Here is a 14,420-nt window from a genome sequence, read left to right on the forward strand (position 1 = left end):
AGTATCTCTGGCAAGCCAGATCGTATGCTAGCTAGCCCTGGTTAACCCGAAGATATGCAAAGCAGCTCATTCATAGAAATTACACCATATTCATGTGCCTGGTTTAAATATGGAAAACACATATTAAGTTTTACTTAAAAGCTGAAATGACATTTAGAAAGCAATAAAGTTATGATCCTACAAACCCATGTGAAATTATCATACTGGGTTACCCCACAGTATTCTCCAGTATTTCCATAAGTATTGGTTGGTCCGGACTGGAAAGACACACAAGACACAATGTATCTCAAAGCTACTGTTATTGAAAAGAAAACAATAAAAATGTTGACAGTGTGTAACCATATTCCATTACCAGATAGCTAGAACAGCACTTTTAAAAAGCCATAGATCTCTGACACCTAAACTCATGCTCCCCACAGTCTCCATATTTACAGTATTGTGTTCCACAGGGCACAATGTTGAACATAGCCATAACGTTTTGCAACAGAAACCAAAAATGTGCTTCTTTATTGGACAGGGAGCATTGGATAACTTCAAGTAACCAGTTTCAAAATGGTTTCTCTTGTTTGGTGCCTAATGAACAGGACCAGGTCAAAGCCATATATGGGCATGTGGTTGTTGCAGTGCATACCTCCAGCACAGGTGGCGGAGCAGTCGGACCAGGCCAGATGGTGCCAGGAGAAGCCCACCTCATTGTCCCCACTTCCTGTTCTCTGGATGGGAACGTTGAACTTATAACGGATCCCCAGGTTCTGCTCCTGGAGAAGAACCTGGAAGTGAGAGGAAGACATTGTTTGATTATACACATTTGCAGCGTTGGCTTCAGTTCCATATTCATTCATTTTAAGTGCAGGTCCTGAATTTAAATAAACCGAAATTAAACAACTGAAATGGAATTGACCCAAACCTTTATCGTATTTAGCGTTGTGTTTTTTTCGTGCTTTTTTTTGTGTTTTTTGTTAAATGTCTGCTCAGCGCACATGCCCACACCGTCCTATATATGTAATGTATACAATAACTATGTATTAATACTATGATCCTCCCATTCTATGGAATGTCCACTGGCCTCATATGTCATGTCAGCTAATATGTTTTACTAGACGGAACAGATAAGTATAGAAAATTCCAACTTATCACGTGGAATGTGCAAGGTCTACATGATGGGGAGGGAAAAGCATTTGGTTCTCAAACACTTAAAGAGAATGTCAGCAGACGTGGTTACATTGAAAAATAGGATAAATGTAACATTTAAAGAGGAGCTGGGTTGGAGAGTCATATGCTGCCACCAACTGTAGTAACAGCAGAGGTGTAGGCATCCTGATAAATAAGAATACACAATTTCCCCTTATATCCCAGCACATGGACTAAGAAGGCTTTTTTCTAATGTTTAATTGTACCTTACATGGTGAAAAATACACATTGATTTCAATGTATTGTGCATTCGGAAAGTATTCAGACCCCTTGACTTCTTCCACACTTTGTTACGTTACAGCCTTATTCTGAAATGGATTAAATGTTTTTTTCCCCGCATCAATCTACATGCAAAACCCCATAATGACAAAGTGAAAAAAAAATTTTTTTTGCAAATGTATAAAAAATAAACAACTGAAATATCACATTTACATAAGTATTCAGACCCTTTACTCTTTGTTGAAGCACCTTTGGCAGCGATTACAGCCTCGAGTCTTCTTGGGTATGACGCTACAAACTTGGCACACCTTTATTTGGGGAGTTTCTCCTATTCTTCTCTGCAGATCCTCTCAAGCTCTGTCAGGTTGGATGGGGAACGTTGCTGCACAGCTATTTTCAGGCCCCTCCAGAGATGTTCGATCGGGTTCAAGTCCGGGCTTTGGCTGGGCCAATCAAAGGCATTCAGAGACTTGTCCCGAAGCCACTCCTGCGTTGTCTTGGCTGTGTGCTTAGGGTTGTTGTCCTGTTGGAAGGTGAACCTTCACCCCAGTCTGAGGTCCTGAGAGCTCTGGAGCAGGTTTTCATCAAGGATCTTTCTGTACTTTGCTCCGTTCATCTTTTCCTCGATCCTGACTAGTCTCCCAGTCCCTGCTGCTGAAAAACATCCCCACAGCATGATGCTGCCACCAACATGTTTCACCAGGTTTCCTCCAGATGTGACGCTTGGCATTCAGGCCAAATAGTTCAATCTTGGTTTCATCAGACCTGAGAATCTTGTTTCTCATGGACTGAGAGTCTTTAGGTGCCTTTTGGCAAACTCCAAGCAGGAGTGGCTTCCGTCTGGCCACTCTACCATAAAGGCCTGATTTGTGGAGCGCTGCAGAGATGGTTGTCCTTCAGGAAGGTTCTCCCATCTCCACAGAGAAACTCAAGAGTTCTGTCAGAGTGACCATCAGGTTCTTGGTCACCTCCCTGACCATGGCCCTTCTCCCCTGATTGCTCAGTTTGGCTGGGAGGCCAGCTCTAGGAAGAGTCTTGGTGGTTCCAAACTTCTTCCATTTAAGAATGATGGAGTCCACTGTGTTCTTTGGGGACCTTCAATGCTGCAGAAATGTTTTGGTAGCCTTCCCCATATCTGTGCCTCGACACAATCCTGTCTCGGAGCTCTACGGACAATTCCTTCGACCTCATGGGTTGGTTTTTGCTCTGACATGTACTGTCAACTGTGGGACCTTATATAGACAGGTGTGTGCCTTTCCAAATCATGTCCAATCAATTTAATTTACCACAGGTGGACTCCAATCAAGTTGTAAAAACATCTCAAGGATGATCAATGGAAACAGGATGCACCTGAGCTCAATTTAGAGTCTCATAGCAAAGGGTCTGAATACTTATGTAAATAAGGTATTTCAGTTTTTATTCTTCATAAATTAGCAAAAATGTCTAAAAACCTGTTTTCGCTTTGTCATTATGGGGTATTGTGTTTCGATTGATGAGAAAAAAAGTTTAATCTAATCATTTTTAGAATAAGGCTGTAACGTTACAAAATGTGGAAAAAGGGAAGGGGTCTGAATAGTTTCCGAAGGCACTTCCCACCAGGGGAAAGTCTGGTGTTTTTAGCTATATTAGATAAAGAAACCATTATTTTAGCAGGTGACCTAAATTACACATTCAAACAGATGTGGTAATAAAAAAGGCACATTTAGGCTGAAAATAGTGCTCTCTGTAAATGATTTACAGGACACCTAGAGAGTATTATTCCTAACTACAAAATACTATTTCTTTCTTTCTCAAAGTAAGAAATGCTATTCAAGAACTGACAATTTTTTTCTATTTACTGGATTTAAAAATGAATGATATAGTGATATCAGATCATTCTCCAGTATCATGAAATACACTTAGCGACAGAATTTGGAGAATGAACACATCTTCTGCACCTGAAATTTATTAAAAACCTTTACCATTATAAATGTTGACTTACAGTGCCTTCAGAAAGTATTCACACCACTTGACAGCCCATTTTGTTGGGTTACAAGGTAGGATTAAAATGGATTTAATTATAATTTTTGTCAACGATCTACACAAAATACTGTGTAACTTTTAACATTTGTAAAAATAAATATATGAAAAATTAAACACTAATATATCTTGATTACATAAGTATTTAACCCCCTGAGTCAATACATGTTAGAATAACCTTAGGCAGCAATTACAGCTGTGAGTCTTTCTGAGTAAATCTTTAAGAATTTTGCACACCTAGACTGTACAATATTTGCACATTATACATTTTTTTATACTTCAAGCTCTATCAAGTTTGTTGTTGATCATTGCTAGACAGACGATTTGAAGTGTTGTCATAGATTTTCAAGGCGATTTAAGTCACAAATGTAACTAGGCCACTCAGGAACATTCAATGTCATTTTGGTAAGCAACTCCAGTGTAGATTTGGCCTTGTGTTTTAGGTTATTGTCCTGCTGAAAGTTGAATTTGTCTCCCAGTGTCTATTGGAAAGCAGACTGAACCAGGTTTTCCTCTAGGATTTTGACTGTGCTTAGCTCGTTTCCATTTCTTTTATCCTAAAAAACTCCCTAGTTCGTGTCGATGACAAGCATACCCATAACATGATGCAGCCACAACCATGCTCAGCGATGTGTTGTGTTGGATTTGCCCAAACATAATGCTTTGTATTCAGGGCATAAATTTCCTTTCTTTGCCACATTTTTTGTACTGTTACTTTAATGCAACTTTTTGCAAACAGGATGCATGTTTTGGCTTCCTTCTGTTCAAGTTTCCTTCTTTTCACTGTCATTTAGGTTAGTAATGTGGAGAAACTACAATGTTGTTGATCCATCCTCAATTTTCTCCTATCACAGCCATTTAACTTTGTAACTGTTTTAAAGTCACCATTGGCCTCATGGTGAAATCCCTGAGTGGTTTCCTTCTTCTCCGGCAACTGAGTTAGGAAGGATGCCTGTATCTTTGTAGTGACTGGGTGTATTGATACACCATCAAAACTGTAATTAATAACTTCAACACGCTCAAAGGGATATTCAAGTCAAGGGGTGTGAACATTTTCTGAAGCCACTGTAGAGGACAGAGAAAAACCAACCCCCGATATAATTTGTGATGCATTTCAGGTGTACATTAGGGGGATGATAATCTCATACTTGGCAAAAATTAGATCTGATTTAGAGCTAACGTAGGCTAATGCGATTAGCATGAGGTTGGTTGTAAGTAACAAGAACATTTCCCAGGACATAGACATATCTGATATTGTCAGAAAGCTTCAATTCTTGTTAATGTAACTGCACTGTCCAATTTACAGTAGCTATTACAGTGAAATAATACCATGCTATTGTTTAAGGAGAGTGCACAGTTTTGAACATGAAAAGTTATTAATAAACAAATTAGGCACATTTGGGCAGTCTTGACACAACATTTTGAACAGAAATGCAATGGTTCATTGGATCAGTCTAAAATGTTGCACATACAGTGCTGCCATCTAGTGATCAAAATCTAAATTGCAGCTGGGCTGGAATAATACATTATGGCCTTTCTCTTGCATTTCAAAGATGATGGTATTATCTTTTACCAGATCTACTGTGTTATATTCTCCTACATTCCTTTCACATTTCCACAAACTTTCCTAAAAACCCAGCCTTATGGAATAATCCTTGGATAGCTTTTCAGAATTCACCAATAAATTGGTCCACATGGAAAACTAAAGGCACAGAATCTGTAAATGACTTGGTAACAGGAAATACATTTATTTCCATGATAAAATTAAAAAGTAATTTTGGACTGACCAATATAGATCGTTTCAAATACATGCAATTTAAAAATTACATATCACAAAATGTATATTTGAATCTTTTGGACCTCAGAGCAACCTTGAGCAAATCTGATTTGAGTCGGAAAAGAATGCTCATATGATCGGGAAAATATACAAAACCTTGCAGAGAGCATACCCAACTGACAATCTCTTAGAAAAAAATATAAACTTTAAAATAACTTAAATAACTTTAAAATAATAACAACAATAACAAATTGTTGGCGCAAGATGGAGGGACGGTTGGAGATAACTAAATAATGTACGCTTAATCCAATATACATAATGTATAGAATGTATTACACAAGAGACAAAATGCACATTCTACAGCACAACGGCAGAGTCATGTCTTAAGTGTAAAACTACAATGAGCAAAAATATAAACGCAACATGTAAAGTGTGCCCATGTCTCATGATCTGAAATTACACAGATGCACCTTGTGCTGGGGACAATAAAAGTCCACTCTAAAATATGTAGTTTTTTCAGACAACACAATGCCACAGATGTCTCAAGTTTTAGGGGAATCTTGCAATTGGCATGCTGACTGCAGGAATGTCCAACAGAGCTGTTGCCAGAGAATTTAATGTTAATTTCTCTACCATAAGCTGCCTGCAACATCATTTTATAGAATTTGGCAGTATGTCCAACCGGCCTCACAACCGCAGTCCACGTGTATGGCGTCATGTGGGCGAGCGGTTTGCTGATGTCACTGTAGTGAACAGAGTGCCCCATGGTGGTGGTGGGGTTATGGTATGGGGCAAGCATAAGCTACGGACAACGAACACAACTGCATTTTGTCAATGGCAAATTGAACGCACAGAGATAACGTGACGAGATCCTGAGGCCCATTGTTGTGCCATTCCTCCGCCGCCATCACCTCATGTTTCAGCATGATAACGCACTGCCCCATGTCACAAGGATCTATACACAATTCCTGGAAAATTTCCCAGTTCTTCCATGGCCTACATACTCACCAGACACGTACGACAGTGTGTTGCAGTTCCCGCCAATATCCAGCAACTTCACACAGCCATTGAAGAGGAGTGGGACAACATTCCACAGGCCACAATCAACAGCCTGATCAACTCTATACGAAAGAGATGTGTCGCGCTGCATGAGGCAAATGGTGGTCACACCAGATACTGACTGGTTTTCTGATGCACGCCCCCACTTTTATTTTTTTAAGGTATCTGTGACCAACAGATGCATATCTGTATTCCCAGTCATGTGAAATCCATAGATCAGGGCCTAATGTTGCGTTTATATTTTTGTTCAGTATAATAATGACTCAATAATCCATGCTTAGTGGGAACGCTATAAACTGGCTGCCAGAAGTATTACAATGTAAACGTGCTTTTAATGCGTCTGCCTGCATATTTCAAGACAGGGCATATGGGGGCGTAGTGAGATACCCGATGGGTTGGACGAGTCTCTTCTCATCACTCATCTTGAAAAAACGTGTTCTGAAAACGTGGAAATCAGTCAGTCTGCCGTCATTAACACAATGTAAAAATCTAAATGATTTATTATTGAAATGTAGAATAAGTCCCCAGTAAAACTGTACAGTACTGCAGCGGAGACTCGAATCATCCAATGAGCACTGGGTTTATGCAAGCGTATTTGGTGCAGTATTTGATGCAAGGGAACATAGGAATGATGCAGTTTTCAGTTGCCACAACGGAATGGCCTGTGGTGGGATAGACAGCTCTGTTTATTCCTAACCCTAACCGGGTTAACCCCAGCCCTATTCCAGTAGTGCTGTGGGGTCTGGTATTTCCAATATTCATGTCCAGGCAAAAGCCACTGCGGTCCTGAGGGCCATTGAGTGGGACGGCTTAAAGAAACACAAACACACACACACACACACACACAGACATCCAGGCATTACACCCACTTACACCCGTGCACATACACACACAGGCTTTCACAAGCCAGAACACGCTCGCAAACATAAACACACACCCTCACCAAAACACATGTCCATTTGCATTTGAATTGAGCCAGAAATGGCTTTTTCAATATCTACATTGCTGTGTATACTGTATTAAACCCCAAACCAGCACTGTCTTACTGGCCTGAAGGTCAGCTAAGGCTTGCTGGGAGCAGCTGTTGTGCTTCATGTCAATTCAAACTGGTAACATCTGAAGGTTGTCTTTGTGAAATTCACTTTTTCGTGGAATCTCTCCATCCCCCAAATTGACTAAGGACACCCGGTGCGCTGAAAGATGCCTGAAAAAGCCCTTTTTGTGTTTGATCCTCTTTCTGTGTCAAAGACAAACCCCTCCCCCATTGTTTACTCAACACACAACAAAACAGTCAAATGTGGTTACCATGACGACCAGGTTGTCCGTGGTGGCCCCCAGGGCCTCTAGCGACTCAGGTTCGTCAAGTGGTCTCTTGTAGTGGAACGCTGTCCCTGCGATGTCAAACTTCCTGGGCCAGTCGATGGTCCACGCTCCGTTGATGAAGTAGTCATCTCCCTCTGACTTCAATGCTACAGAAAGGCACCGATAGAAGAAGGTGTCTAGTTGGATTTGTACCCACAGCACCGTGTTATAGCCCACTGAGATAAAGCCTAGGTAGGAGGAACGCGCTGGCGTCGCTAAGACACATTGTCAGCTCTCAGGCAGGGTTGAGTGTAGTTCACTGAACCCCCTACAGCTAAAATAGCAGCCTGTTAAAACGCTGACAAGAGTGGTGAGCCAAAGACTACCCAGGAACGGTAGCCAAGACAACAGGTGGTGGCAGTGTTTTGGTGTGATGTCATCACCATCATTCATCATCAACACCGTCGTCCTCTCCTGATGTCATTGGCAACTTTCTTTTCCTCAACAGACACTGTGCAGCACTCAGGGCGAGCACACACACACACACACACACACACACACACACACACACACACACACACACACACACACACACACACACACACACACACACACACACACACACACACACACAGACTCTCTCACCTTTCAGAGGGAAAGAGAAAACGCACACACACACAACCACACACACTCTTCAGGTGAAAGCCTGGAAGAATCCCATGAATACCATTCCTGCATGTCGTCAAAACAATGGAGTCGTCTCCAAGCACAACACATCTCAAAATATCCATTTTCTCAGAGTTGAAATGGGGCCAAATTGAGGAGAAACGATCCAAACACTGTGTTCCCTCTCTCTCTCTCTCTATCTGTCTCTAGCTGATTCCTCATGCGTAAGCACTTTGCAGCATTTACGTACTTCATTACAACAATACTTATTTGACTCCTCCTGTTTTGGGGGATAGCTGACAGAATGCGGTCTTTACTGCCACCTCATCTGCACATTCAAATAGTGAGCTCTCAGTCCATCTCCACTGCTAAAGGCAGCCTCACACAACTTTACCAAGACCAAATACTCCCACAGCCTTTAGGGTCTGTCACACATTACTTGGAAGGGACATAGAGAGTGCCGTCTACACAATAGGACACAAAGTGACAATCGTTAAAACGTGTATCAAATAAAACAAATGTTGATATATAAATATTCTTCTATCCACTTGAATCCACGAGGGCCTCAGGGCTGTCACCGCAGGGTTGTAAATCTAACAGCGCCTGACGTTTCAAAGCCTCATTTCAGTCCTCCATCAACAACCTGAGCTGTAAATTCCCCACTCTGTCACACGGCTAACTCCCTACTTAATGTCAGCCCGTGACAACAGCACTAAATGAAATGGGCTTGTTTGATTCTTTCGATTCTGCCTGTCAGAGCTGTGAATGTTGTTCTGTTTTCGTCTGGAACGAAGAGGGGGAGACCAACGCCAAAGACTCCCACTGGACGCGCGCTGAATACTTTCTCTAATGTCGAAGCTGTTAATTTAGTGCGAGTTAAAAATACATTGTCTGCTCTGCTCTAGACTGAGAAAGCACCAGGTGATGCGGAAAACTGGATCTTTAAACCAAGAACTGAAGCAAACCCTCTAATATGAAACAGGTTCATTTCAAACTGCTTCACATTACTGTTCACTAATTTTGTGGAGTTATGGACGGGCCATAACGACTTAGAACATTTTCAGATATATAGACTGTAAAGAAATACAGGATGATCAAAATAATTCGAACGACGACCGTCACGTATAGCGTTCGAAAGAGGTCACTTACCGATGTAGTTCTTGGACATGGCAATTTCTTGGATTTCTATGTGGACTGATCCCCTTGGTATCAGAACAACCTCCATGTAACCTGGTAGAGAAAAGGACACCACCATTACAGACACAAAGCAATTTTTTTTAGATGCATTACTGGACATACCATAGAAGGAGAAAGTGCTTTTGTCTCTCTATAGACTAGTCTTGGAACCAGAGTCAGGATGAAGCCATATCACCAGTCCGAGTCCTTCACCGGATGATGTAATTAATGCAAATATATTATGTTTCCATTTATGTTTTGACAACATGTTTCTCAACTCCACAAACTATACGCTTTATCATTGGGTGACAAAGGGGGGAAAAAACACACAGGTTTCCATGAAAAATGAAGTGTTTGGCTACAGTGCTCTGTTGGAGCTGGGAGAGGGCTGCTCTGCCAAAAAGACAATACGTTCCTGAGTTTTTACCTTGCTTTTCTGCACGAGGATGTGTCTCCCGGAAAGTGCTTACAAACTTGTGGTGTTTGGCAGCTTTCAGAATGCACAGAGGAATGGACTCTCTCTGAAACACATACTCTTCTCTACACACTGCTGTCTCCTCTACATTACACACTCCTCGTCTCTGATCCTCCCTTCTTTTTTACACTGCGTCTCCTCTACATTACACACTCCTCTTCTCTGATCCTCCCTTCTTTACCACTGCTGCTCTCGCTCTACATACACACTCCTCTGTCTCTGATCCTCCCTTCTTTACACTTCTTGTCCTCCTCACATTACACACTCCTCTCTCTGAATCCTCCCTTTTTACACTGCTGTCTCCTCCTACAATTACACCACTCTCCTCTTCTCTGATCCTCCCCTTCTTTACACTGCTGTCTCCTCTACATTACCACACCCCTCGTCTCTGATCCTCCCTTCTTTACACTGCTGTCTCTCCTCTACATTACACACTCCTCCGCTCCTTCTCTGAACTCCTCGCCCTTACTTTCACACTGCGCTGCTCTCCCCCTCTACATCTATCACACCACTCCTTCTCTGATCCTCCCTTCTTTACACTGCTGTCTCCTCTACATTACCACACCCTCTTCTCTGACCTCCTCCCTTCTTTAACACTGCTGTCTCCTCTACATTACACACTCCTCTTCTCTGATCCTCCCTTCTTTACACTGCTGTCTCCTCTACATTACACACTCCTCGTCTCTGATCCTCTCTCCTTTACACGTTACACATCCTTTTTTATATCTACACCGAGTGTACAAAACATTGGGAACACCTGCTCTTTCCACGACCTAGAATGACCAGGTGAATCCAGGTGAAAGCTATGAACCCTTATTGATGTTACCTGTTAAATCCACTTAAAGGAGGATTTGTAAGCCTTGAGACAACTGAGATGCGGAGTGGGCAAGACAAAAGATTGAAGTGCCTTTGAACAGGGTATGGTAGTAGGTGCCAGGCACACCGGTTTGAGTGTGTCGAGAACTGCAACGCTGCAGGTTTTTTCACACTCAACAGTTTCCCGTGTATATCAAGAATGGTCCACCACACAAAGGACATCCAGCCAACTTGACACAACTGTGGGAATCATTGGAGTCAACATGGGCCAGCATCCCTGTGGAACGCTTTCGACACCTTGTAGAGTCCCGATGAACTGAGGCTGTTCTGAGAGTAAAAGGGGTGCAACTCAATATTAGCAAGGTGTTCCTAATATTTTGTCCTCTCAGTGTATATACTACTCTCCCACTACGTGTACTTGCTCAGAGGAGAGACCTCATGACCCTTGACCTTTCCTTCCGTTTCTATGGAACTAGAACATTTGCACACCTGAAGTAAAGAGCCCTGTCAAGTTCTGTCCCCAGACTGGGTCTTACCTCCTCTGGGTAGGGAGTCATTGAACAGTCCCTCTGTGGTCTCACAGGTGCTGCCGTCCCCTCCACACACCCGACAGCGGTCCTCCTTGGCGTCCGAACCCAGGATGTTGTCACAGCCAACGTGCTGAGAGAGGAGACAGGATACCATGTTATATTGCTTTAAGTATAACTTACACCATAGTAACGACACTGTTTAATAATACTATAGTAATACCATAGTAATACCATAGTAATAAAGAAAAGTGCTGAAGAAGTGACTTCAAGTCTGTGGAAGCTGCATGGAGCAGCAGTTTTACGTCAATTTAAAACGCTAACTCATGATTGGATAGTAAGTGATTAACAACCGTAGAACGACAGTTGGACGAGAGGGTCAGACTGAACAGTCGTTGAACAGTCGTTGAACTGCCAGTCTCTTTTAGAGAGTTACGGTAAAGTGAGTATTTCATAGTTGTATAGACTCCTCTAAAATGTGATAGGGAGAATTAGCGGGTGTCACGTTAATGACAGAAGAGAAAAATAAATGTATTCTCACACATCCCTCGCATTCACTCTCTCTCGCCCCCTTTTGTCCCTCACTCTCTATTTTCTCCGTTCTCGCTCTCATTCTCTCTCTCTCTCTCTCTCTCTCTCTCTCTCTCCGTCCACATTTCTCTGCTCTATCCCTATCTGTTTCTTCTCTCTTTCATTTTCTCTCTGTTCTCTCTCTCCCTTTGTCTTTCTCCAACACGTGCACAGGCCTACATGAAGCATTTTGAGTATTTTCCGAGCAGCCTCCAAGCAGACGGTGTTCCAGAGATTAATCACATCATGTCAGAGACTCTAGAAGACTCTAGAAGGCCAACTGCTGCTGAAATAAAAAGGCACATTGGACTGTGACTAGGAATGAACATGTCCCAGTGCTTTCTGGGAAGAAACCTCCAACACACACACACACACACACACACCCTAACCCGATTGTACACATACTGTACAGTGTACACACACAGAACAAAGACAGCAGTAGATGCCAGATCTCATTATTAAACACATTATTTTCAGCTTTTTTCATTTTGAATGTAAATTCAAACCTTGTTTTCAACAAACGCCCAGTGGTGAAATAAATGACAGTGTCTTTCAATTCAACTTCCACATTAATCTGGATAGCCAGTTTCCTGAGGAGAACTTCAAAACAATCCCAGACATGACCTGTTGAGTTGTGATAAGAGTCTAGATTAAGACCTCTGCCAGCCACTCAATGAAAACCAACTGACTGAAACGCCAAGTTTTGTTCTAACGCTACATTGTTCCATATTGGATAATGCTATTTCTTTGCTGTCTCTCAGTCACTTTTTCCCAGTCAGTCAAGTATCATATAAACAAGGTCCCTTGAGATAAGAAGGAACACAAACACTGTGACTATAAACTGTACAAACTGGGTCGCAGGCTGAGTTTTGGTCGGGTCGGGTTTCCTGGTCAGGTCACATGGTCAGGATCATTACATTAGGTTACAGTCATCCAGTTTATTAGCTTATCTATCACAATGTAATCGGGTCAGAGCCGCGGTACAGTGTTTCTCCTATGGGGGAGTCAGCACCCTACTGGCTGGGTCCTGACTGGAAGCAGCGTGGGTCTGTTTGACTGGGGTGAGTCACAGCGTGGGAACCAGAAGCACTACTTTTATCTGGGGAAATTTACAGTAACGACAACCTAAATATTACCAGCACTACGTCACAAGAACACTTACCACACTCAAGACAGACAAACAGACACACACACACAACACACACACACCACACACCACAACTCATAAAAGCACAGTCTAGTCCTACTCCTCCCAGGCCGTCAGCGCTAAAAGTTGAAATCTTTATCACACAACTTCCATTATCAAACGCTATGAGCTCCCTCTGTAGCTTGGCTACAGAATCTATGGACTGTCAGCCTACCATTTGGAGATTGGAGAAAACGTCCAGAGGGTGGATGTCACTTGTGTGGTGTTGAGTGTCAAAGGCAGCCCCAGCTATCTCTCCAGTGTCCATACTGAAGTTGACGTCAGGCCCCAGTCCAGGATTTCAGAATCAAAGCATGACTAATAGAAGTCTTTTATTACTATCAACCAAAACGTCTAGAGGAGAGAGAGAACAGGGCTGGTCACAACTAGCACCACAAAAGGTTTCTGGTGAAATTGAAAAAAAAAAAAATCTATATTGTAAACTGCATTATTTTCTCTTTTTTTTTTTTTTTTATAGGTCCCATTCTTCGACCTAGTAGGCCAACGTATCCACAGAACACCAGTAACAACACAACTTCTAAAAGCAAGTGTCAAAAAATGTGCCTGCGGTGTTTATCCTCATCGCCTGCAGTAAGTCAGGAAGAGCCCATGGCTCCAAACATGAACCGTTGTTGACCCAGGACAAACACAGGGACAACCCCACGGGAGAAACCCACCCAGAACTCTTCTATGAGTCACTTGCGGATTGGACTGAACTGGCCTCAAAAGAAAAACAATGCCAGGGAAAGCCAGTTCTTTGTTAAATCACATTTCTGGGTTTGGACTTCAGTGGGCCTCTTTGTGAGTTGTAATTTTTTTTCGTTCAAGAAAATCAGGGATGTCTGCTTAAATGCAGTTTATTCAAAGGGGACAAGAGAGCCAAATCATAAACCTGGGATTGAAATGAATAACCTGGTGTGCAACTTTAGTGCTGCCTCCAAAAAACCTGCTCGAGTTCATTTAAGTGAATTAGTTAAAGACAACAAGGAGTGCGTGTGCGCCCTGAGAAACACTGGCACGCCTTAATTATTTTGCTTCACTCAACAAAAAACGACCATCAAATCGTTTTTATTGTTGGGGGTTAAGGCACTAAAATTGATGACTTTCTTGTCCCTTTGATCTTCAGTGGAGCCTGAATGGATGACTACACTAACCAGTAGTAACCATAAGTTAGTCTGATCCAGCAAACGCTATGGTAACAGACACACTATGATGAAGGAAAATAGTGCCGTCCTTTCATGAGTTCGTAATCGTCGTTCCGTATTAGGCCATGGTGCTTCCAATTTAAACCCCACACTGTGATTGTGGCTGACTGGAACGCTTTGCTAGCTGCGAAAAAATCCAAGAGGAAATGCCAACCGGAAAACATAGCAACTCCTAAATACTTGATCCTCTACCTGTTTGGCACAGATTTAACTCCTCTCTGTCTCCCAAGCC

General features: G+C 42.3%; 1 protein-coding gene across 1 annotated transcript in view; it reads right to left on the reverse strand.

The window, feature by feature from the left end:
* LOC111962822 (A disintegrin and metalloproteinase with thrombospondin motifs 6) overlaps positions 1–14,420 on the reverse strand; it is a 100,200-nt gene that overhangs the window by 12,686 nt on the left and 73,094 nt on the right. Inside the window, 4 exon segments of the mRNA XM_070443253.1 lie at positions 632–770; positions 7,571–7,734; positions 9,383–9,463; positions 11,237–11,360. Of these exon segments, the coding sequence (XP_070299354.1) occupies positions 632–770; positions 7,571–7,734; positions 9,383–9,463; positions 11,237–11,360 (508 nt within the window).

Source organism: Salvelinus sp. IW2-2015, linkage group LG4q.1:29, assembly GCF_002910315.2.
Source record: "Salvelinus sp. IW2-2015 linkage group LG4q.1:29, ASM291031v2, whole genome shotgun sequence".
Lineage (NCBI taxonomy): Eukaryota > Metazoa > Chordata > Actinopteri > Salmoniformes > Salmonidae > Salvelinus > Salvelinus sp. IW2-2015.